The 25,730-nt window shown below is 39.7% G+C and overlaps 2 protein-coding genes and 1 long non-coding RNA gene across 4 annotated transcripts; 2 read left to right on the top strand and 1 right to left on the bottom strand.

Annotated features, from left to right (window-relative positions):
• Positions 1 to 12,511: 12,511 nt before the first annotated feature.
• On the top strand, positions 12,512 to 17,412 carry piwil1 (piwi-like RNA-mediated gene silencing 1). Of its 2 annotated transcripts, XR_008385855.1 has the most exons (6): positions 12,512 to 12,633; positions 12,719 to 12,798; positions 12,998 to 13,232; positions 13,571 to 13,643; positions 15,241 to 15,414; positions 16,872 to 17,412. XR_008385855.1 is itself a non-coding variant. In XM_053624169.1 (5 exons), the coding sequence occupies exons 3-5, from the start codon at positions 13,108 to 13,110 to the stop codon at positions 14,981 to 14,983; spliced, it is 264 nt and encodes an 87-aa protein (XP_053480144.1). In that variant the 5' UTR covers positions 12,512 to 12,633; positions 12,719 to 12,798; positions 12,998 to 13,107; the 3' UTR covers positions 14,984 to 15,224. The 2 variants fall into 2 exon arrangements, 1 of the variants encoding a protein (XP_053480144.1); XM_053624169.1 differs by lacking the exons at positions 15,241 to 15,414; positions 16,872 to 17,412 and adding an exon at positions 14,918 to 15,224.
• An 861-nt stretch (positions 17,413 to 18,273) lies between these two features.
• fahd2a (fumarylacetoacetate hydrolase domain containing 2A) lies at positions 18,274 to 21,561 on the top strand. Its single transcript, XM_053624167.1, has 5 exons — positions 18,274 to 18,356; positions 18,603 to 18,631; positions 18,759 to 18,911; positions 21,232 to 21,320; positions 21,415 to 21,561. The coding sequence occupies exons 2-5, from the start codon at positions 18,614 to 18,616 to the stop codon at positions 21,431 to 21,433; spliced, it is 279 nt and encodes a 92-aa protein (XP_053480142.1). The 5' UTR covers positions 18,274 to 18,356; positions 18,603 to 18,613; the 3' UTR covers positions 21,434 to 21,561.
• A 202-nt stretch (positions 21,562 to 21,763) lies between these two features.
• LOC128607383 (uncharacterized) lies at positions 21,764 to 24,404 on the bottom strand. Its single transcript, XR_008385856.1, has 3 exons — positions 22,222 to 24,404; positions 21,959 to 22,080; positions 21,764 to 21,873 (listed from the first exon to the last, which is right to left on the bottom strand). It is a non-coding gene; the product is annotated as an uncharacterized LOC128607383 (long non-coding RNA).
• Positions 24,405 to 25,730: the final 1,326 nt, after the last annotated feature.

Below are 25,730 nucleotides of genomic sequence, written 5' to 3'. Positions count from 1 at the left end.
TCATTTCATTTACACTTAGCTTTTCTGTCTGCTTTTTTTTTTTTTTTTTTTTTTTAACAGACTCCCTACTGGCCCAACCCCAGTAAAATGTCTCAGTATGCTGGAGTAAGCTAAGATTTGTATAAAATGAGGCATCTCCTTTTCCTCTGTATAAGGAAGATAAGGCTTGACCTCCATCGAATTTGAAAAAGCATGTTGATGAAAGTTTATCTAATTTATTTCGCTAATGCCAGGTTAGATTAGCATCAATTCCAGTAGCTACTAGGCAGCAAGGCAATTCTAGTTAGTGGTAAATATTGCAAACTTATTTGAATGATGGTTTTTAGGCAAAAACGACATCATTGCTACAGAACAAAAAAATCAAACAATATTAGACAAGTACTTTTCACACGAAAACATGAGATTTCATCAGTTAAAAACATTTACTGATTAATACCGGAGTATATTTTTGGCCCGATACTTCCACTTTTAACTGAGTAAAAAAAAAAATATCTGTAAAAAAAAAAATAAACGATGTCCCAAAGTGTAATCAGGCTTGATTTGACCTAGTCTTTAATGAATTTTGAAGAGAAATGCATATCAATGACTATATTTATTGGATAAGTACGATCGATGATTTCAGGTCAGACTAAAATAGTAACCTGAAATGGTATTTAAAAATAGTTCAAATATGATGCATATGGGGTTATAAGATACATGACTGGAAACAACTTGAAGTTTTCAATGGTTTGAAGCACACATTTTTATTAAAGCCATTGTTGGGGCGTACGCCACAGCCCTGGATTCATCCATCCATCCATCCATCTAAAATTACATTCTCATTCATCAAAATGAATCTCTGGGCATTCTATTTAATGCTTGAGTCCTTTGAGTATTAAGGGTAGAATTACACATTTCATTTAAAAAAAAAATAAATAAATAAAAAAATAAATAAATAAATACAATTTTTAAAAATATGCATGGATAGTTTAACATTTTTACAAGTTCCTAACTAGTAAGGTGCAGATTAAGCCCTTTCAGAACTGACTCTGGTTTACATTTGCTAGTCATTTCATTTCTAATAAATAAAAAAAATGAAAGAAAGGGGAAGGACAACAAAGTAATAAAACCAGAAGGAAAATGCATTCTGTAAATACTGAATATGTTCATGGCCGAGCAGTGAAATAATGAAACTTGCACTTGTAAAATTCCAACAACACATCTATTTACAATACACTTAATCAGACCAAGAAATAAAGTCCCATCGCTTTTCTTACTTTAGTTAATAAGTCTTTAACACAAACATAGCAACAAAGAGCACTTGAGGAGCAGAGTGGATCGATTTGTTACTGTAAAAGTGAAGCAACATCTGTTTTAATAAACAATGCAGCCAACGGGGTCACATCAGCAGGAAGTGGTATATATTTGTAAAAGTGGTCAGTGATGGTTAACGAGCAAGCCGCACAGCAGGTTACTCGTACTTACGCCGAATTTCCTCCGAAGACTCTTCCAGGGACTCGAATGTTGGACGCTGCACCGGTGTGAGGTCCCAGCACTGCTCCATCAGCACGTACACCTACATTTAGCGCAAGACATTAAATTAGTACAGTGTTTGGGATGATAAGCAGAGTAGGCTTCTGTGATTTGAATGTCTCACACTACCTCCTCTGGACAGTCTCGAGGGCACAGCAGCCACCGGTTTTCCTCCAAGAGGCTGATTAATTTAACCAAAATCAAATGACTTGTTACCATCCCCATCATCTCGACATATTTCTATAGCAAGTACATCAAATTGTGAACAATTATTACACTATTCAGTAGATATTATACACAAGCATAATATACAACAAATGCTCTCCACAATTATAAAAAATATACATTGTATACACAATTATTATTATTATTAAAAAAACATGGAGACCGAGGTGGGGAATGGTTTCTGACCACAGGTGGACTTTGACGATGGTCACAGCGTGTCAGGATCTCATAGAGCGTCACTCCAAACGACCAGACATCAGAAGAAAATGAAAATATGCCTTCCTTTAGACACTCTATGGCATACCTGAGAAGTAAACAAAAGTTACAACCATGATGAACGCATAATCAAGAAAATGCTCAATCACAGCTTTCCATAACCCACAAAATATCTCCATAGTTTATTCCTTCTGCTCATTCATTTATTTAGCGTTTCAGACAAGTCCTAGTAGAGATGCTGGTTCCATGCATCCTGACTAATTCGGATGCCATTAACTAGAGATGAGGATCAGATAATCATTTTAAACGAGTTACCTTTAAGAATCCTGGTAGAGTAGAGTTTTAAAGAAGAACCCTGAACACCTGGTGTATTAATCTGAATTTGCATGTGATCCTCAGTGGCGTCTCTCTAATGAACTTCTCTCTGGTCTAGTTTTACTTTGGCTACTGGTTTCCAGCATTACCCACAGCACAAATTGTAAACCTCAGGCTTGCACATATGATATGATTTCATTTTTTATATACACAGCTTATGGCTCTGTTATGTACACAGTTCTGAAAGCACTAAGAGTAAACACCCCACATGCGTTTACCTCATTTTATCCAAAGTGACTTACAACTGAGACAGGATACAGCCGAGCAATCGAAGCCCAAGGACCTGGTGCTGGGTGCCGCGCTGGGATTTGAACACACATCCTTTGGCTCAGTAGCCCAGTGCCTTAAACACTGAGCTCCCGCTGCCCTAATATGCATGCTGGTTCTCTATCCAGAAGATTGATCAATTCCATGGAATATCAGTTGTGTGATGCATAATTCACACTTTAGCTGGCAAAATCACAGATATCTCTCTGCTGGTGTGTAATGCCACCACCTAGTGGTCACTTCATCATCTGTACACTTTTTTATTTTACAGTTGCTACTCTTGATTATGATTGGTGAGGAATTATTTAATAAAGAAGTTTGAATTAAAACCCACCTTGTAGCGTTAAAATTATTATCCATTTACCGCTGTGTCTACACGAGCAGGTGCAGGTCATTTTGCAGGATCAATAAAAGATGGCAGTTTGCGAGATTAGAGTGTTGCGAGAAGCAGATGATGTACAGAGTTACTCTTTTTACTTTTTTTTTTTTTTTAAGAAACCACTGGAAATCTTTAATGCTTTTTTTTCAGCAGGGGTCTGATGAATTCCAGACAGTTTTAGCAACATCGTTTTCTTTAGATGTAATGTTCTAATCCATCCCATGAGTCAAATTAAAGTGTGATCCAAGTTCCTCCTGTGCAAATTAAACAATACAATATATTTTTCATCTCCATCAGAAGATGCAGTAGGCCTAATCACAGGCCAGATAGATGTCATCTAGTCCAGATACCTTCTTGCACCGTTGACTTATGGTGAGGAGGGAGGGGAGGAGGGAGGTGAGCTGCCATTAGTTGTTTTCGCTTAAACAAACAAACAAACAATATTTTATATTAATTTAAAATCTGTTGCACTTTTATTCATATCATTATTTTATTCAACTGTTGGTTAAAGGTGCAAAAAAAGGAATCCACAATGCAATTAATCATCAATCAATTTAAATCTAATACATTTATTTTCTAGTATTTCCCCCACAGAATTTTTATGTAAACATAAATATAAACAAAAGCTTCTCACTGTTGCCAGATTGAACAATCAAGTGCATTTTGAAACATGTTTTTTTTCTCTCTTCTGAGGATTTATACTGTAGCCTATTAGTACATTAATATTGAATTTAGTCACAGTTTGCTATGATTTATTACTAAAATATTCAACTGTTGCTTAAAGGAGGAAAAAAAAGAAATCCAGTAGGCAATGATGTCAATAATTAATACATTTATATCGAATAAAAGTGTTTTGTAGTATTTTTTTCCCCGCAGATATTGTACACTTTTTTTAAAAAAAAATGTAAAATAAACAAAGAAAAAAAACACAGCTTCTCAGTGTTGCCAGATTGAGAGACTGAATGCAAATTGGAATATATATATATATATATATATATATATATATATATATATATATATATATATATATATACACATAATTTATATTAGTTCATTAATTTGGTTACACTTTGCTCTGATTTATTCCCAAAAGGGAAACAGGAATTTCCCTACTGAAAAAAAAACCCCCAAACACAACAGAAACCATCATAGAATTTGTAATGGTAAAAATGGGAATTGTATTGGTTTTAATGGAAACTGTAATGGTCCCTGTCGGTCTCTACTGGTAATTTGTTGCTTTGGTGGCATGTTATGTCTAGTGGATACCAAGTTCCAGAAAGTTCTAGCCAGACATTCATGGGGGAAAAGAATCAGAACAGAGAGAAAGCAGCCTGACACCGAAGCAGTCAAGGACACTTCATTAGCACGGAGGGACCTGGATGCTAATGGCTTGAGGAACTGCGGCTGCTTTAGCATTTCTGCTCGAGGATTAGCATGTTAGCTACCCTGAGGTACAAATAAAATCAATCAATCAATCAATCAATAAATAAATCAGCTACTACTGCATGAATGAATACACAATTTGGGCAGTTTTCACATCCTCCTGCCTCTTATACGTATCATTAACATAACTAAATTAGCTAGCTAGCTGCTAGTACACCATCTGATGTTATGTTCTCATCGCCATCACACATACCATTATAAAGATAGTTTAAAAAAATAAATAAGTAAACATCAAACAATACAGTACAGCCAGAGCATCCTAAGTTATTTAACCACCAAAATGTTTGTTTGTTTTTCTCCTCAGGCACTGAGTGCCTTAACTCTATCCGAGGCCTGACTGTGACGTCACAAACCCAGGCCGAAATGAGATCCACACAGCTACACCAAATATGGACCTGCAGCAAGTGGAACTGGTTGTAGTCTGCGTTGTGTCCCTCACACTATGCTCTCTCCCATTCAATTACAACATGAAACGGAAGAGGAGGAGCCAAAACAGGAAATTGCACAGACCAATGACATCATGACAATTAAAAGGGAAAGTACTCACAAGTAGACAGCTACATCAGGTGTACATTTCCTTTTGTGTAATTCTACACATTCAATGTAAAGGGAACAACTTTTTTGCTTTGGTTAAGAATTATTTTGGGGTTAACTAGTTTTTGTTTGTTTTTTTTTTACTGCCTTTTGTGTGTGCATTTTTTCTTTTATGAACAGAGGCTTGTTTCCTTATCGTTTCATCTATTAATCCCCCGTATGGGAACCTGTTTATTTTTATTATTTCAGTTTCTATAAATGAAAAGAGATCTGTATTTTCTTACATTTGGTGCAAGAATTGGAAATAATAATCTTATTTTGTGAGAATTTTGAGTAGCCTACTGTGTGTCGTTCACTGACTGATGTCCAAATTATAAATGATACTTGACAGCGCCCAAACCCCATCAGTACGGTACCGCACTACAATTGGGATTATCACTCGTTAGCATAGATGGGATATTAACATGTTAGGTTAGGGTGCATCACAAATAGTTCTAGACTAAAGGATTTTTTTTCATTCACCAACAGGATATTAAGAAAGGAATTCAGGAATGGAGAAGAATGAATCTTTGCCGCTTGGGGTTGTATTTTTGCAGACAACAGACTAGAACTCTTTGACAGATTAACTAAACATGAGAGTAGAAGACACCTTTACAGAAGTGTTATTCCTTTGATTAGAGAAGTACATTATACTAGGATTAAAAAAGTGAATGGGTGCGAGATTAAATCAAGTATTACAAGAAACACAGGGAATTAGCGATCACCTGTGGAAAGAGCAATTTTATATTTTATTTATTTAACCTTTACTTAACCTGAATAGTCTGTCTGAGATTACTTCAATCATTTTTAAATGATTCGATAGACCAACACTCTAATCTATGCGGCAATATTTCATGGTCCACTGTGTCGAACGCCTTTGATAAATCAATGAAAAGGGAACTGCAGTAATCACCTTTATCTAGAGATTACGCGATATCGCATATGCTTTTGGGGTAGAACATGATTTTGGGACAATTTGGAAACATAGGAACTTCCTGATGAGCTCAGGAACACACATAGCCCACCACAAGCTAGTCTCAGAGTTGTTGGTGCTGTCCTGCTCCCCAAAGCTATTGCAGTATGCAAATGTGATGCACACACTAACAAATTAGATCCTGTTTCCCTAGGAAATGCTCGAGCGGCAAAGCAAGCAGCTGCATCTACAGTCCCATACCTCTGTATACTATCATCTGAGAAAATAATCACTCCTTCACAGCTTTTAAACCTCCAAGCACGAGCTACGGTGGAGGAAAAGGCTGTGTGGCGCAAAGCAGGCTGAACGTTTGTTGACAGAGTTTGGTGATGCCCCTAGGGCTGTCCTTGTCTTCAAAGTTGATGCATGGCAGGGACCAGGCGTCAAAAAGGGGAATGATAGCCGCAATAACAAAGCACTGGTTTCTCTAATTACTCTAAAAAAAAATTTTTTGTTGTTTACGCTGTTGTTTACGCACAACTCATAACGTGGGTTGAGGTTTGAAGGTAGAGAAGGCCGTGTCCCTACGTCCAAAGAGGACTCAGACGTGGTAGCAAAGGCGTTGCTTAGAAAAGTAATTCCCACAAAAAATCTCCAGTGATAATGGCACACCTTTTGTGAGCCATGCCCTTAAGCAGGTGGGTGAATATTGGGGTATTGACTTAAAGCAGCACTGTGCATATCATCCAGCTAGTGGTGGGGCAGTAGAGAGAGAAAATGGGACACTAAAAAACACATTGAGCAAATGCTGTTCTGAAACAGGCTTAGGATGGGCTTAGACTTTGGGATAGTGTTTGGGAGATCTCCACACACAGGAATTGGACCTGTGACAGCTCCTCTTCCCGACGCTGCAGCATGTGATGTAATGTTAAATTACTGTGCAGCCCTGTCCTCTGCTCTGCACTCTATCCACAAGCAGGTAAAGGCAGCACTTCCAGCCCCAGCCACGGGTCCGCTGCATGATCTGAAGCCTGGAGAGAGTCGTGATCAAGGACTTCCACAGGACCAGGTGGAACAAGCCACGGTGGTCTGGGCCATTCCAGGTTCTCGTTGTCACTCATTCAGCAGTGTGAGTCAACCAGAAAGCCACATGTGTGCATGCGAGCCACTGCAGTAGAGTGCCAGAGCTGAGCAATGAGCTGAAGAAGACGGGACTTCAATAGGAGAACTAGACCGTAATCAAGAGGTCTCTAGGAGGACCTACGCTCGCGAGCAACGAACTGCATATACACACCCACACACACGTGACACACTGCACGCAAACACCCATTCTCACACCAGTTCTGTACATCAGCCTGGTTTAACTGGTAGAGGAGGAGGTGTTGGTCTCATCCATAGTCACAATCTAGGCGTGACACAAAAACCTAATCATAAATTGAACTCTTTTGAAGTTCTTTATACCAGTATAACTTATGTAGCCAGAAAAAATAAGTCAATTCCTCTAATTATTATTTACAGACCCCCAGGACCATATACTGAATTCCTTAGTGAATTTGCAGACTTTATCTCAAACCTGGCTGTTTCTGTAGATAAAGCATTAATCGTTGGTGATTTTAATATTCATTTTGAGAACCCAGAAGACCCTCTGAGAACAGCGGTTGTGTCCATCTTAGATTCAGTCGATCAGAACGTAATCGGATCGTAATCATAATCGGCGTCGATCAGAACGTAATCGGGTCTACTCATAATGGTGGTCACACTCTTGACCTCATACTAACATTAATACTAACACACACACTGAACGGAACACCATCCAACTCCCACTGAAATATTTGCCCATTCCTGCATTGACACTGTTGCATTTTTTGCTGCTACTGTATTCTAAAAATATAGTATCTAATTTATTGTCACTATAAACACTTTATTTACACTTTACCTGGCTGCTACCACTATAACTGCTATGTTCATATTTGGTATAAGCTAATTTGCTAAATACTCAGTCATAGCATGTTATGTTTACATTTATACCATTTTTACGTTATATTGTTACTCCTTGGCACCTATCTTTTGCACTACCTGTTATATCGGACACTTCCTCACTAAAACTGTGTACTGCTCGGCATTACACTGTCACTTACTGTACCTATTGTCCTGTCTTAGTAGTACTGTACTGTCCTGTGTTGTTAGCACACGTCTGCACGTGCACTTTATGTAGAATGTTTGTGGATCTTATTAGTTCTGTGTCTCGTGTGGTTAGTGTGTTGTTTTATGTAGGCACCATGGTCCTAGAGGAACGTTGTTTCGTTTCACTGTGTACAGTATCAACTGTATATGGCTGAAATGACAATAAAACCACTTGAACTTGGACTTGAACTTGAAAATAACTATTTGGGCTGGGTTTCATTTTCAAGGGGTTTCCTGTCAGTATACTCAATCTGACTCCTGAGGTAAACCGGGTGTAAAATGTACTCAGTCTGGCTAGTTTTGGTTTTGGCTAAACTTCATTTTCCTGAGAAGAAAAAGGCGTATTTCAGAAAGAGCAACAACTTCAGGGTGTACTTTGTTAGCTCGAAGATGCCACCTATCAGTAAGAAGTCATTAGACAACATGCATCCAGCTGTTAACTAAATAACTGATGACTAGATCCTTCCAACTCCTGTCAGAAACAAATGTAACTAAAACATATTTTCCCCCATCCGTCCCTAAATTCATTAAAAAGTCATCCATACATTATTTTCTAGTACGTATGTGAATACTGTACATATGTGTGTTAAGTAAAATGTAACAAGCCTTGATACCAGTTAACCACACACACACACACACACACACACACATATATATATAGAGAGAGAGAGAGAGAGAGAGAGAGAGAGGACCAGTACTAGATTCAGAGGGAGGTGTATTGATAACTAACTAAATGGATTGAGACCAGCGAACAAGGTAAGTACAGTTAAGTAGCCGGCTTTACTTACGAACTATTGATTAAAGTATACTACAGAGTCACATTAAACTGTAAATGAAATAAATGGATTTACAGTTTTCTGGTTTTCTTACAAAAGGGTTCTTTCTGTTTCAAATCCTACCCACAAGTCGTGTCAGTACTGCTGCATAGGCGGGTATCCTGATTGAGATGTTCAAATCTTCTGCATGCAATTGTTTGGGTGGCTCGCCATTCCCTGATTCGGGAAATCTTGCTCAAGTGATTCAAGGAAGAGGGGTTCCAGGAGCTCTGCTGGTGTCTCTTCTGTCTGGTGTCAATCCTCTGCAGTAGACTGTTCATCCACACAAAAAACCTCCCCAGTTTATTTTACATTAAAAAAAAAAAACTGTACAATATCTGCGGGGAAAAAAACAACAAAATAGTTTTATCCAGGTTAAATGTATTAATTATTGACATCATTGCCTACTGGATTTAAAAATTTTTTCCTCCTTTAAGCAAGAGTTAAATATTTTAGTAATAAATCATAGCAAACTGTGACTAAATTCATTATTAATGAACTAATAGGCTACAGTATAAATCCACAGAAGAGAAAAATAAACATGTTTCAAATTGCACTCGATTGTTCAATCTGGCAACAATGAGAAGCTTTTATTTATATTTATGTTTACATAAAAATTCTGTGGGGGGAAATACTAGAAAATAAATGTATTAGATTTAAACTGATGAATTATTAATTGCATTGTGGATTCCTTTTTTGCACCATTAACCAACAGTTGAATAATATAATGATATGAATAAAAGTGCAACAGATTTTAAATTAATATAAAATATTATGTATTTGTTTACTTGTTTGTTCGTTTAAACGAAAACAACTAAGTTAAATTCAATTCAATTTTATTTGTATAGCGTTTTTTACAATAGACATTGTCTCACAGCAGCTTTACAGAAATATCAACATGGTATACAGATATTAAAGGTGTGAATTTATCCCAACTGAGCAAGCCACCTAAGGCACTAAGGCAGCTCACCTCCCTCCTCCCCTCCCTCCTCACCATAAGTCACTGGTGCAAGAAGGTATCTGGACTAGATGACATCTATCTGGCCTGTGATTAGGCCTACTGCATCTTCTGATGGAGATAAAAATATATTGTCTAGAGGATCTTAGATCCTGTGTGTGTGTGTGAATGGGTGAATGAGACACAGTGTAAAGCGCTTTGGATTAATTCATTTATCATGGGAAATTATTAGAAAAAGTATTAGAGTATTAGTAGAGTTCCTCCATAACTGCTGGGGAAAACATGGGAAACTCCAAACAGACATTATAATAGGAGCTCATCACCAAACTTCAAGAATCTGATGAAAAGTACCATGTACTGGAAGCCATTAAGACAATTCCCATAACAGCCCGTTTCTTTTTCTCCTTTTTCCCCAACAGGATCACTTAACGTCAGCGTGATAATAGTGAACATTTTTTCCCCCAGAATATTCACAATAACAAATGTTTATACTGTATTTGTCTGTGTTTGGGCGTCGTCTGGTGAACAGACGCCATTTTGAATTGAAACTCCGTCCGCCATCTTGTAATTGAGGTCAACGAGCAAAAAGTAGTGCCGATGTTCATCGCACTACCCAAATTGAACTTGTATTCTTCCAGTGAAAATAGTACCTTGTTTTATGTTGAAAAAAAATTTGACTTTTGTTTTTTAAATATCAGTCCATATAATATGGAATAATGACCAAAACAAAGAATAAAAAACAGGAACTATAAATAATATATATAATTTAGATGTTAAAATAAACGTGATAAACGTGGCGCGGATTGATACATGTTGGTGACGAGGACAGCGCGAGGCGGACGGTTCAATTGAACTGCTCGTCAGGAGTGTACAGTCACGGTAAGGATGTTTAAGCCAAATATGGTGTTTATTTTAATAGTTATATTTAGAATTGTGTTCTTGTTTTTAAACTAATGCTAGTTAACTAGTTTGTAGTAAGTAACGAGCAAATGCCAGCCAGTTTTAGTCAGATAATTAGCCGTTGCGTCCTACTCTAAATTACAATACTCGAAGAAAATTTTTGTTCAAGTTTTGTACAGAAAAACAAGTATTAAAAGTGCTTTGAGTATGGAAATTATATGAATTACGTTAAAAAAACAACCCTTTTGGTCGTAAACGCCTAGTCTAATCGTTTTTTTCGCCCCCATCATGATTAGCATAAAGGTTTAAAGGTCATAATGTATTTTTTTTGTCTTAACACACACAATATTGGGCAAACTTTTTGTATTCAATCTTCTTAATGTATTCCCAAGACGAGCTTAACTCTTCTTTATGCAAAAAATACTATTTAATCGACACTAATTTATTTAAAAACAATGTTTTTGTTAACAAGAAAAAGCGCTAACAGTCACTGCACGGGGCAGTCAGGTGTGGAGCACGTGCTCGGTATGAGGCAGTCAGGTGTGGAGCACGTGCCCGGTATGTGGGTGCTTAGTGTTTGATCTGCACATATTGGGACAAGTTTGTATTCATTGTTGTTGTTTTTTTAGTGTATATATTTGTAGATATATATCTTGTATTCATTTATAGTTTGGGTGGAATTAAGTAGACATCATGTCTGGACAATCCAGATCCCGTGGCAGAGCACATGGCCAAGAGGTTGGAGCTCCAGGCACGGTGAGGATGCACAATTCATCTAATTAAAAGTTGTCTATTTTTCTAACTACATTAAACAACAGTTTGTCTTTTTATAGAATCTCAACTTTCAAGAGATTGTTTATCAAAGAAGGAAAGTTGTTACAGTAAAAGAAAATATTCAAATCAATTCTCTATTTAACAATAACTAGATCTACTTAAATGCATGGTAGGCTGATTGGCATGTCTAAAGTGTCCGTAGTGTATGAGTGGGTGTGTGAGTGTGCCCTGCGATGGATTGGCACCCTGTCCAGGGTGTACCCCGCCTTGTGCCCGATGCTCCCTGGGATAGGCTCCAGGTTCCCCCCGTGACCCTGAAAAGGATAAGCAGTATAGAAGATGAATGGATGAAATAATGTTTAATTACTATGGGTTGCACTTAATATCAATTTTACATTAAGCACAAGTTTTCTCATGCCTACTTGTTATATTGTGGCACATTAACGTTACCATACATAAGAACAGACTTAGACATTTTCATGCTAAGACTTTTAACATTCTAGACAAATTTTTAGGTCAAAGGGGTTTTTGCTGTTTTTGGTACAGGGAAACATGTTCATTACTGTCCACGGTAATCACAAATACACGTCAAGCGGATAGAGAAAATGCTGTGGCGTTACTTTGAGATCTCTACTTGTTTAGAGAGCTAACGATAGTAGTGTTTCTCTAGGATAGTGGTTTTCAAAGTGGGGGCCGCGACACTCTTGGGGGGCGCCCGGGGGGCCTCAACCATTTGGTGTAAAAATTAAATAAATACCTATATATGAATGAAATGTATGTACGTGTATATATATATACATGTGCGCACTACTATAACGTTATTTTTATTACTATGACATGTTATATAAGGGGGATATATTCAGAAGTCTGTATTTTTAATGTGTTTTAAAGACATCTTGCAAAAGGGGGGCCTCAGTCAAATGTTAATGCCATTTGGGGGGGCCTTACACTGAAAAGTTTGGGAACCCCTGCGCTAGGAGATGGTGCTGTGGACTGAGAGCAACAAGGGAGAGAAAATCCAGATCACGGTCACGCTGACCAACGAACTGCCTCCATCCTCTCCCGTATGCCTGCAGTTCTACAACATTGTCTTCGAGAGGTATGAGGAGATACTTCTATTAAGCAGTAAATTTAGCTGATTATTTCCTTCACCCCGGTTGTTCAACTTCAGCTGCTGTTTTCAGGATTCTGAAGATTCTAAACATGCAGCAGATCGGCTGTCATTACTACAACCCCGGGGACCCCTGAACATCCCTCAGCACAAGTACTTGCTCTTTGTGTGTGTGTATACAGGAGTTCCACTCCTGCAGGTTTAACACAGGGTGTACAATGGGTATTGTAACAGGAATAAGTAGTTGTTGCAGAATAACACTGGGGCAAAACTGATGATGATATATATTTTTAAACGAGTGTATGTGGACGTATGAAGCATTTGACCCGTATTCTGTTTTTTTTCATTGCAGGTTGTCCATCTGGCCTGGCTTTGTGACCAGCATCCTGCAGTACGAGTCCGGCATCATGCTGTGTTGACGTGAGCCATAAGGTTTTGCGCAGCGAGACTGTTCTCGACTTCATGGGCAAACTGAGACATCAGTGTGGAGACCAACGCTTTGTTGACATCTGCACCAAGGATCCTACAGGGAGCGAGAGCAGTAAGGGGGACCGGGGGACCACAGAACACACAGAGAAAACAGAACTGTACGTGACATGTGTCGCACTCTTGCTGAGTCGAGTTTGTGTGTATGTGTGGTACGAGTACAACTTTGCTCTAATATTGTCTGTATTCAGCTGCAGTTGATCAGCTAGGCACAAACGTTTCAATGGTCTCGGCAAACAAACGTGTTTTCCGAACTGCACGCGCTAAAATGAAGAGCAACTTGACAGCTTTTCTTTCATTCATAGCGGAAGGCCGTTGTTACTGTGCGTAGTGTTTTTTATTTTAACCAAAGCGATGTTGAGCAAGGATCATGTCTTAATTGCAGCATTAACAATTTTTATCCCCTCCCCCACTTCATTTTTTTTCTTCCTGTATGCAGGATCGAGTACGATGATCGACAGGAGGCTCTGCTGAGAGCTCTGCAGCAGAACGTGGAGCAACAGGTTCAGATGGTGGGTCTCGCACACTGGGTAGAATCAAGCGTGATGTTTGTTGTAGATTTGTTTGTGTATATTATTATGCTGAAATGTTCAGTTTAGCATCTGTACTTTTTAGGAGTTAAGGTATAGAAAATGTATTGTATTGCTTAGAAAAACCATACATGTAACTAGTAATGTAACGAACATTATATTCATTATTTGAATGAATAGGTAATGCACTCGCTGTCCATTTTATTAGAAACACCCTCAGATTCATGTAGTTGTTGAATCATGGGGCAGCAGCACGAAGCATCACAATGGGTGAAAATTGTGATCTCTGTGACCTTTACTGTGGCATGGTTGTTTGTATCAGATGGGCTGGTTTGAGTATTTCAGAAATTGCTGATCTCCTGGGCTTTTCACGCAGAACAGTCTGTAGAGTTTACTAAGAATGGTGCGAAAAGCATTGAGTGAGCAACAGTTGTGTGTGGATGGAAACGCCTTATTTCTGAAATACTCAAACCAGCCCATTTGGTACCAATCACCAAGCTCTTGACCTGTACCTGCATGATTTTATGCAATGTGCTGCTGGCACATGATTGGCTGATTTAGATAACTGCTTGAATGTGATATGAAATATATGATTGAAACGACTTTGATTAAAAAATAAAATAAAAGAGGGGGTAGAAGAAAAAAACCCCACATTAATATGGGTAAATAATATAGATGGCACTGATCCAGAACCTGATGGCAGCAAAAAAAAAACAAAAAAACGGTGGATCAGCTATCAGAGAAAACAGAAATCAAATCATATAACTGATGCATGTAAAAGAGACTTGACTGTTCTTTCGCTAGGATTGAATTTATTATATTCATACTTTACGTATGGTTTTTTTTTTGTATGAAAGTTTAATGGTAAACCGAGTGCTTCAGTTAAAATAATGAGCGTTGTAGATATTAAAGAAAACAATATCAGATGGTTATCAGCTGATACTCAAGGTTTCGATTAAGGAAAATAAAAGCTAGTATCATGACACTTCTAATAAATAAGTCAAATGAAACTTTATTTTTTAAAAAAAGAGAGTGTTTAAGGATATTGCTGTTTGATCTTCTTTGTTAAAGTCCTTTCACCTTTTGTGATGTGACGCACGCAGTATAGTGCAACTGCTGCTATGTGATTTTTGTCACAGTATATCCTTTTATGGGTCTAAGCATACGGGATAGGAATATTTAAGATTAACAGCCTCAGTCTGCAGATTACCATTACTTCTTGTTCTCAAGCACTCACTTTAAATCATGTGTGTAAGGTGGTTGTGATCCTGTCGACCAACCGTAAGGATAAATACGATTGCGTATTTGCCGCTGCTCTGTAACGATGACAGAGTACCGTCCTTCTCTCAGGTGGTTTTCAAAGTGTGCAGGGTATGTAATGCACTCTGCGAGGAACATCATGCTCATAAATGACCTCGTTACACTGCAGTCTCTTTGAATTCCGACTTTACTCTCAGGATTAAATCCTGACACTGCAGTCTGATGGAACGTGGTACAAAAAGCGAGCAATTTTAGAATTGTCGCTTCAGTTAAGAAGTGTATTAAGACATCCCTTTTTGTTTTGATTTCTTTTCCTCAGCTGCGCTGAAGGCCTTCTTCAAATACAACAAATGTTTGCAGTCACGCATCGTGGTGTACCGAGACGGCGTGGGCGACGGCATGCTGCTGCAAGTAGTCGACTACGAAGTGCCTCAGTTCATGCAGTCCATCAAGGCCATGGGCGAAGATTACGTGTGAGACTCGACACATCTCGGTAAAACAGATTTGACGCATCAGCTAAATACCAAATTTGGGTAAAAGTGTGTGCTTCATGCACTCTTTCTGCTGCAACGATGTGATTGGCGTGATTGGTCATTAAGTCTTCCACCCAATAAACTTCAATATCGCGCTTTGGTTTATCGTTCTAGCTTAAGGGTCTACCCCTGGACCCCCAGTGTTGTCGGGAACGGTCCCAGTGATTTGTGAGTTTATTTCTGTGACCGAACTTGCTAACAGATACCACCTATACCAGGAGAAGGGTGTACGATTAGGAATAGGTTTGTATGTATGAGTGGATGTGCAGGTCGACATCTAATGATTTGTGTCTAGTCTGCAACAGTAGTCTGTGGTCAGGGAGCTTTGGGGCGTAAGAGGTGAGGTAGCAAAGTCACGTCGTCTAACCTCTGTCCTGGTCACGTGGCTATATAGTACGCACTAATGAAGTTCAGTCCTCCTAAGAGTACAGTTTCCGTGTCATCAACATTTCCTCCAAAAACTACATGTCCGTGATTTCGCAGGTTACTAGATACCACTTGGTATCTTGTGTTGTGTAACCACAAGGAACTGGTGTGAGAATGGGTGTTTGCGTGCAGTGTGTCACGTGTGTGTGGGTGTGTATATGCAGTTCGTTGCTCGTGAACGTAGGTCCTCCTAGAGGCCTCTTGATTATGGTCTTGTTCTCCTATTGAAGTCCTGTCTTCTTCAGCTCATTGCTCAGCTCTGGCACTCTCCTTCAGTGGCTCGCATGCACACATGTGGCTTTCTGGTTGACTTTCACTGCTGAATGAGTGACAACGAGAACCTGGAATGGCCCAGACCACCGTGGCTTGTTCCACCTGGTCCTGTGGAAGTCCTTGATCACGACTCTCTCCAGGCTTCAGATCATGCAGCGGACCCGTGGCTGGGGCTGGAAGTGCTGCCTTTACCTGCTTGTGGATAGAGTGCAGAGCAGAGGACAGGGCTGCACAGTAATTTAACATTACATCACATGCTGCAGCGTCGGGAAGAGGAGCCGTCACAGGTCCAATTCCTGTGTGTGGAGATCTCCCAAACACTATCCCAAAGAGTCTAAGCCCATCCTAAGCCTGTTTCAGAACAGCATTTGCTCAATCTGTTTTTTAGTGTCCCATTTTCTCTCTCTACCACCCCACCACTAGCTGGATGATATGCACTGTGCTGCTTTAAGTCAATACCCAAATATTCACCCACCTGCTTAAGGGCATGGCTCACAAAAGGTGTGCCATTATCACTGGAGATTTTTTGTGGGAATTCCCCATCTAGGAATTACTTTTCTAAGCAACGCCTTTGCTACCGCGTCCGAGTCCTGTTTGGACATAGGGACACGGCCTTCTCTACCTTCAAACCTCAACCCACGTTATGAGTTGTGCGTAAACCACAATTTTTATTTTTATTTTTAGAGTAATTAGAGAAACCAATGCTTTGTTATTGCAGCTATCTTTTGATGCCTGGTCCCTGCCATGCGTCAGCTTTGAAGACAAGGACAGCCCTGGGGGCATCGCCAAACTCCTTCAACAACCGTGCAGCCTGCTTTGCGCCACACAACCTTTTCCTCCACCGTAGCTCATGCTTGGAGGTTTAAAAGCTGTGAAGAAGGAGTGATTATTTTCTCAGAGGATAGTACACAGAGTAGTGCTGTTAAGGATGTCATTGTCGCCGCCTGCTTTTGTTTCGCTGCATGGTCCGCTCGGGCGTGACCTAGGGAAACGGTCTAATTTGTTAGTGTGTGCATTACATTTGCATACTGCAATAGCTTTACAGGTAGGACTGCGTCCAGCAGCTCAGAGACTAGTTTGGGGTGGGCTATGTGTGTTCCTGAACTCATCAGGAAGATCCCGTGTTTCCAAATTGTCCCCAAATCATGTTCTACCCCAAAGGCATATCTACTGTCTAATAGATTAAACAAAAAATGTTTTGTCATATCTGTGATTGTTTATTTGCTACGGAGTAAAAAAACCCCAAAAAAAACAGGTGAACATCCAAGAGTAGTGATTCCAGCCCGAAGGGTTGAAACCATATTGTAATCGTAAGGATTATTATTAGAAATATTGTAAGCCTTTTTGTTTTAATCTTGATTAATACGGCTTACAGCTCTTGGAAATCAAAGATCCAGTATCTCAAAAGATTAGAATAAAAAATTGATAATATGACAGAATTATTTATCCAAAACATCGTTTATACACTTCTAAGTCTCAAATCTTTCTCTGTTTTTTTCTGACCCTAATGTCCTCTTGTTTCTCTCTCTGACCCTTCACCCCTGTGTGTGTGAGAGAGAGAGAGAGGAGACGAGAGTGGTGTAAGGCTCGTGGCTCAGTTTGAGGAGACTCGGTCATGTGTTTTCTGTAGGCTCAGGCACACGCACCCTCACCTCAGCCAGCATGCGCCTGGTCCAGTTCTGCCGACGGGGAGCCGAGGGAAGTGCGAGGGTTGGTGTGGAGAGTGCGAACGGCGTCGTCGACCTGAAGGCGTTTGATCAGACCGTCCCGTCCACCATGAGAGAGTTCTTGGAGCTGGGAGAGAAGGGTATAGAGTGTGCTCAGAGGTGGGGCAGACTTCATGGAGTCACTTATATGTAATCTTTTGGCTGATATCCAAAACTGAGAATTCAGTCCTTAAGGTTTAGATCAAGTTTAGCTGATTAAATTTGGTCTATAACGAACAACTAAATGACTAAAACATGATAAAACATTGTCCTGTTTTCTAAAGATCAATATTATCTGTTAAAATTTACCTCCAGTAATCAATATCAGCTGGCCAACAAAATGTTCTTGGCATTGGTGGAAATCATGCTTTTAAAACACTGGTAATGTCTCTAAACCCACAGTGAGCCACTAGAGGGAGCCAATCGCTCACAGGAAGTGGGTTATTTGTGTAAAACAACTTTTGGCAGCCTACAACTTGCGATTTGTTGACGAACAGGTGAAAATTTTACAGCAAAGTGTAAAATCTGCTTCTGGTTAAAAGTCTCGACGACTTAAGTCTCATAAGTAGTTTTTATGTTTATTTATATTGATGATTCAGCTTTTGACAGTAAAAAAAAAAAAATCCTCATTAATTAAACCTGTTAACGTCTGTTCAATTTTTGACCTTATAATTATTGTATATCAGGATATGTATCTGATTTTTTTTTAACTTAAAAAAAAAACAACGACTATCGGCCATCAGCAACACAAGACATGCACTCGCTCACACAGGTGTGTACAGGCTTGGTGTATTTCTCTCCTGTAGGTTCACGAATATTCACTTGTACACCCTTAAGTGTTTTTACATTCAGATCTCTAATGGCATGATTCTAACTCCATAGCTGCTTCTCCGTTTCAGAGCCTGGACAAGGTGGTGTGTGTGGGTATGAACTACAGAGACCACTGCCTGGAGCAGAGCGCCCCCATCCCCACTGAGCCCATCATCTTCAGCAAGTTCCCCTCCTCCATCACGGGCCCCTACGATGACATCCACCTGCCAAACAAGAGCCAGGTCACAACCAGTAATGTTGAACATTTTAGACAAAACACACTCAATTCTCTTCTTTTTTTATTGAAAGACATGGCACATTGGAAAAAAACAAACTTACTTCAGTACACTGACGACCACATTTATAAAAGGAGAAAAAAGTTACGGAGATTATTTTGTATAGCTCAGTGAATCAACAAATCGGGAGCCAAACTTGTTTTTTGTACCGATTAGAACATACATTCGTGCATACCCAATAAAACAAAAAGAAGATAAAAATAAATGACTAAATAAAATTTAAATAAATAAAATAAACAAAATATTATGTTCCTCAAACTGTTCCTGAACAGTGTGGCAGGGGACATTATCCTGCTTTAAGAGATCACTGCCATTAGGGAATACTGTTGCCATGAAGGGCTGTGCTGTCACGTCTCGAGACGTAACGCAGATAGGGATGGATGCCTGTGCAGTTCAACAGTTTTATTGAAGAGGGACACAGGTAGATAAATCCAAATTGTAATCCATAAACATAATCCAAAACATGCAAAAGGTCAGGCGATCGGCAAACCAGCATAAACGGGGCAAAGCAGGACTCAAGGTCACGGAAAACAGGGTCGAGAAACGAAACATAAACAATGACTAGGAACTGGGAGCAGAAAAACCAGCAATGAACTAAACTAACATGGAACATAACATGGATAAACACCATGACTATGATTGAGGTAAACTATCGTATCTAATCTATTTTAATATTCCGCGCCGTGTGCTGGGAGATGGCAGTATATATGCAAACATAATCAGCGTGTTAATTGCTGATGGCTGACACCAATCTAGACACATGTGAAATAACAGCCAGAACAGGGAGGAGACATAACTGAAACACAACAAAAATGCACGTGTCCAATGTCACGATTGTCACCAAACGAGAAGCAGGTGCTCGTGCACGCGCCCACATGCTCTCCAGCGCGCTGCTAAAAGGGGAAACCGTGACATGTACTCTGTCTGCAATGTTTATGTAGGTGGTACGAAGTAACAAAGTAACATCCACGTGAATACCAGGACCCACGTTTTCTCAACAGAATACTGTCCAGAGCATCATACTGTCTTCTTCCTATAGTGCATCCTGGTGCTATGGCTTCCTCAGGTAAGTGACGCACATATGACTGTCAACATTATATAAAAGAAAACGTGAATCATCAGACCAGGCCTTCCTCTTTCATTGCTCCACGGTCTAGTTCTGATGCTCACGTGACCATTGTAGTTGCTTTCGGTGATGGACAGGGGTCAGCATGGGCACTCTGACTGGTCTCTGGCTACGCGCACTGTGTGTTCTGACACCTTTCTGTCATAGCCAGCATTAACTTTTGCACCGGTTCACTGGTTGTCTTTCCTTGGAGCTCTTTTGGTAGGTAATAACCACTGCATAACGGGAACGCCCCACAAGACCTGTCGCTTTGGAGATGCTCTGACCCAGTTGTCTAACCATCACAATTTGGCCCTTGTCAAAGTCACTCAGATCCTCAGCCTTCTTTGGAAGCTAAGAACCCTTAATTATCCAATGAACCTGTTACAAATTTCCCTATCTCTCTGCCTTTTGTTTCTATTCTAGCCCTGTCTCCATCCTGTCCTGCTATTGGTTGGTTACCCTAAGGTGTTCACCTGTTCTCTGTTAAGCCTTGGATTAGTTTGTTTATAATTTTTTGCCAAGTCTTATCTCACATTTCACTTCTTTTGTGTTTCCTGCTTTTGACTCTTGCTCTTTTTTTCGTTTTCTGTTTTTCTGACCTACGGACTTTGACAACGATTCTTGGATTTTTCGTTAACAAAACACACGTTGAGTCCTGCCCCATCTAACCACACTGTCACTGCACCTGCTAGAGGGCAAAAAAAAAAAGTGTGATAATTCAGAATCCACTTCCGATGACGAATATGTGCCATGTCTTTGTGCTACCTGCTTAACCCATTGTGTTGGATTTTAAAGTTAACATCTTAACCTGATCCTGCCACTAAACCTGTCAGACCTGAACAGAAGCTGCTCTGATTGTCTGTTTGTCTGGCCAAATTCCATTTTAGATCATAATAGACATTAGCGTCTGGTTGGCATTGTAGTAAAATTACACGGTCCATCATAACACATCTGAAATGGCAGTGTTTCATATATGGTAAAGGAAGTGTTATTATAAAGAATAATATTTTCAGCATTATCAGTGTTAAGACATTACTAGTGACTAAACCTGGGGAATTTTGACCATCCTGGATTGCAGCACTGATGCACCTTCCGCATTTGCGGTGGGGGGGGGGGGAAACCCCCAAAAGCAAAAACAAATCTTTTTTTTTTTTGTAGAGCTTCTCAGTGTTACGAGCACACAGGCAACATGAAGAGACTTCACGTTTTAGTAAACCTTCTCACATTTTCATCATCTGCCAACACAGGTACCTTCTCTTTCCAGTGGATTGAAATGTTTTTATATCTTAGTAGTTTTTAATACTTAGTATTTATTTAATACTGTGTTTGTGTGACTTTCAGGGGCTCAGACTTTTTGTGAAACTCCATACGGAACTGAATTGGTGTATATTTAGCACACTTAATATATTTACTGTTTAAATTGTTCTATCATACAATGATATGATGTAATGCAACAAAATGAAAATAATCTACAGTGAAGTAAAGAACACGACACTTCCAGGCATGCTGTTATAGGAAAAAAAGAAATGTTTCTACTGGAACCTCAGTACAGTATACTGTAGACAGAATTGTCTTAACTAGAATGAACAGTCTCATTTCAATACATTCTGGGTCAATTCAACTTAACATTAGCTGCGTTTACATGGACAAAAAACATCTACTCTTAACCCGATTAAGTCCATACTTTGATTAAGAAACTAGTTAGGACTAAAATATTTCCTCCCAAGCCTTGGCCAGGGACTCAAATGTTGGACGCTGCTGCGGTGTGAGGTCCCAGCACTGCTCCATCAGCACGTACACCTACATTTAGCGCAAGACATTAAATTAGTACAGTGTTTAGATGATAAGTAGAGTAGGCTTCGGTGATTTGAATGTTTCACACTACCTCCTCTGGACAGTCCTTGAGGGCGAGGGCACAGCCAGTGCCCGTTTTCCTCCAACAGGGTGATCAATTTTTTTTATAATTAAGTGACCTGGTACGTTCCTCCCTGTCATCTCGACATATTTCTACAGCAAGTACATCAAATTGTGAACAATTATTACACTATTCAGTAGATATTATACACAAGCATAATATACAACAAATGCTCTCCACAATTATTATTATTAAAAAACATGAAGAGATCGAGGTGGGGAATGGTTTCTGACCACAGGTGGACTTTGATGATGGTCACAGCGTGTCAGGATCTCAGAGTGTAGCTCCAAACAACCAGACATCAGAAGATAATGAAAATATGCCTTCCTTTAGACACTCCATGGCAGTTTCCAGTTTCTTACACTGCGTAGGTTTGTTCTCCATTTTCCAATCCTGTGAATCTCTAAAAGACTAATATGACCTGGTCACGGTGATAGAGAAACACCATGGCTTATTTAATCCCCTGAGTAAATATACATAAAAGACGGGTGTGATAAGTTTCGGTGAGCCGAAATCCTCGGTAACATTAAGAGGTGCCCTTGGTGATGACTGGTTTAGAAAGTCATTGATCACGTCTGGCGTTTGATGACGTTCCAAAGCGTGCGGAACTAAGCGATTACAGAAATGAGTCAGAAAACAGCTCCGGAGTTATCTCCCACTGAGGCAGGAACATCTGTACAGACGTATCCTTTGAGATTACTTTTGGAGAGAGGAGAAACAAAGTACAGCACATTCTTCAAAATTAATACGAAGTCAGAAAGCTTTTCGGTTAGGCGTCATCGTTAACGCGCCACATCGAAAACGTGTTGATTTTAAGGTCCGTGGCCTTGCAGTGTTCCACGAGTGTTTACAGTGTGTTGGTGTTTACACCGATGTGTTAATCATAATCATGTGCTTATGTTTCTCATTAATTTGGGTCCAAGTTCAGATTTCAAATGCTCATCTACATGAACAGAAGTTAATTACACTCGCTCTTCTCTTAGCATCTTCATCCTGCCGGCTGAAGTGTTCCTTTTATAACCAACATTTGAACACACCTTAGTGCTAATTTCTTTTAAGCCAACAAACCCCCCCTCCCCACGAAAAAAAAGTAATGTTTTGCATGAAATTCTAATTAATTAGCTTTTGAATAAAATGTGGCATCAAAACAAACCTCATGACTACACCTGAGTGCTAAAGTTGATTAGTTCTTTGTACTGCTTCTAAAACATGACCCATCAGACACCTGCTTGGCTAAAACCAAAATAAACAGGTCCCTACAAGTAGAAGTCAACGCCTGCAAATGTGTGTGTGGGGTGGGGGGGGGATTTTTAATAATTCAGAAAATACGGTATTCAGACGTTATGCAGACTGCTATAATGCAGTATTTGGGATTATAAATTCACTGATCACAGTAGTGTTAATTTATTACATGGAGCAGCACACCTACTGTTTAAAAATGAACACACACACAAAGCTACATATACTAATATTGTACTTTCACGAAAACCATAAAATATTCCTATCGGTTCAAGTTGCAGTGCCTCCAAATGGGAAAACATGCTTTATATTAAAGGTCGACCGATTGATCGGCACTGAAAACCCGCTTTGCGAATTGTTCTTGTCGTTATACGGTACGAGTACGAGAGCGGCCTCTAGAGGCGAAATTAAAAACTATCACTGACAAATTTTGTTATGCTATTTGATTCATTTTGGACGTCTTTTTTTTTGTGTTATTTGGGGTGTTACTTTTTGGTTCGATTTGGATGTGTATCTTTTATTTACTTTAATATAATATATTAATATTTACTTTTGTTTTTAAAAATGCAGTACATTTTCATAATAAAGTGCAGCAGTGTGTGTGTGTTAGGTTTTCATTCAGTAGAAATGTTTTAAACTACCGCTTGATTAATGGGTTATCGACAGGTACTGCGCAGCTTTGTTATCTTGCACACTTGATAATTTAACTCTGGTGTGTTTTAATCCTACATGTGCATTACAGATAAATTGGCACAGCACTGATAAATTGAGAAATAATTGCAGCGTTGGACACAAAGTGAAGAGCTAAACCGAACACGTTGCGAGACTGGTACTAGTGCATAGTGGATGGATTCTAAAGCGTGATTGCTTCTCTCGTCTCTAACAGTAGATTGGTATGCAGCAGCGTAGCCTGAAGGGAGAACAGCAGCTTCTGTTCTGTCCCTCCTCTGTGATTAAATTCAAACCTTCATCACGCTACTAATTTCCCCCAATTAGATGCTCTTAACATTGGCTGTCGTTCAGCACCGTGGAGACTTGGCACACGCTCGCTCGAGTGGCAGGCAGCCACCGTGTGGCATGTTTCATTTGCAACGGATATTTTCTTGTTGCGAAATGACTTTGACATCAATCGCAAGTCATTAGGAACGTAATTTACACAACAGTGAAGCGCAAATTATTTTCGGTGAGGCCCCAAGAGTTATATTTTGAGCACATGACTAAAGAATGTGTTCAATTAGCATGTTTTATCTCTACTCATAAAGCTAGCACTTGAAAAGCCACAAGTGTTTATGAAAAGTAGCTGAAATAGTTTTCTATTTGGAAAAGTGGTAGACGTAATAAAAACCGGAAGCTCTATCATCACACGCGGCTTGCAGACATAAACGAAAGGCAACGGTGACATTTTAACGGACAACTATTTTAACAAAGACTTATAAAATGGTCTTCACGTATAATTATAGACCTTATTAACACCAGTTACACATTTTCCTTGTGAGGAGCTTTGATCCTCCATGGGATGTCTGCACAGATATGTGATCGCATCACGACTCTCGACCAATTAATTATTTTACGGTGTGCGATTTTCATCACAGACAAAACATCTGCTGAGGAATAATCAAAGTTGGCGAGTTTGTTGTGGTATGCATCAGGGTTCGATCCTGTGCTCCACTCATTTTAACTGATTAACAAATAGGAAGCGGTGGCTCAGTGGTTAAGAGAGTGAATTACTGATCGGGGCATGAGGTCACTGCCAACCTGCCACCGCTGGGCCTTTTGGCAAGACCGGTAACACTCTGGATAAGAGCGTCTGCCAACTGTAAACCACGCTTGAGGCACAGCCCAGTGTCGCTTAAAAATCCAATTAAAATTATGCCACATTACTGCTATTAAAGTACTGATGTGCCTCGGAGCATTTCAGTTTGTTTAGACCCTGACATTTTTTAAGTGAAAAGATCTTGAATATAGTTCAAATTTATCTACACTATGTGGCCAAATGTATGTGGACACCTGACCATCATACCCGTATGTTCTTTTTGAACATCCCAATCCAGATTTAGAGTCGTCCCCCAACTCCCCCCCCCAACCTCCACTCTTCTGGGAAGGCTTTTCACTGGATTTCGGAGCGTGGCTGGGGGGGGGGGGTGTTTGTGATCACGCAGTTACAAGTGCATTAGTGAGTGATGTTAGGCGAGGACGTCTGGATTGCAGTCGGCGTTCCAGTTCATCCCGGAGGTGTTCAGTGGGGTTGAGGTCAGGGCTCTGTCCAGGACACTCGAGTTCTTCCAGTCCAACCTTCATAAAGCATGTCTTCATGGAGCTCGCTTTGTGAACAGGTGCACCGTCATACTGGAACAGGTTTGAGCCTCTCGGTTCCACTGAAGGGAAATGATAACCCTACAGCACACAGAGACGTCCTATACAGTTGTGTGCTTCCAACTGTGCGGCAACAGTTTGGAGAAGAACCACATATGTTCTATTATAAAAGCATGTTCTACTGGCAGAT

Source organism: Ictalurus furcatus, chromosome 5 (assembly GCF_023375685.1).
Source record: "Ictalurus furcatus strain D&B chromosome 5, Billie_1.0, whole genome shotgun sequence".
Lineage (NCBI taxonomy): Eukaryota > Metazoa > Chordata > Actinopteri > Siluriformes > Ictaluridae > Ictalurus > Ictalurus furcatus.
This window is presented reverse-complemented; position numbering and strand designations above follow the sequence as displayed.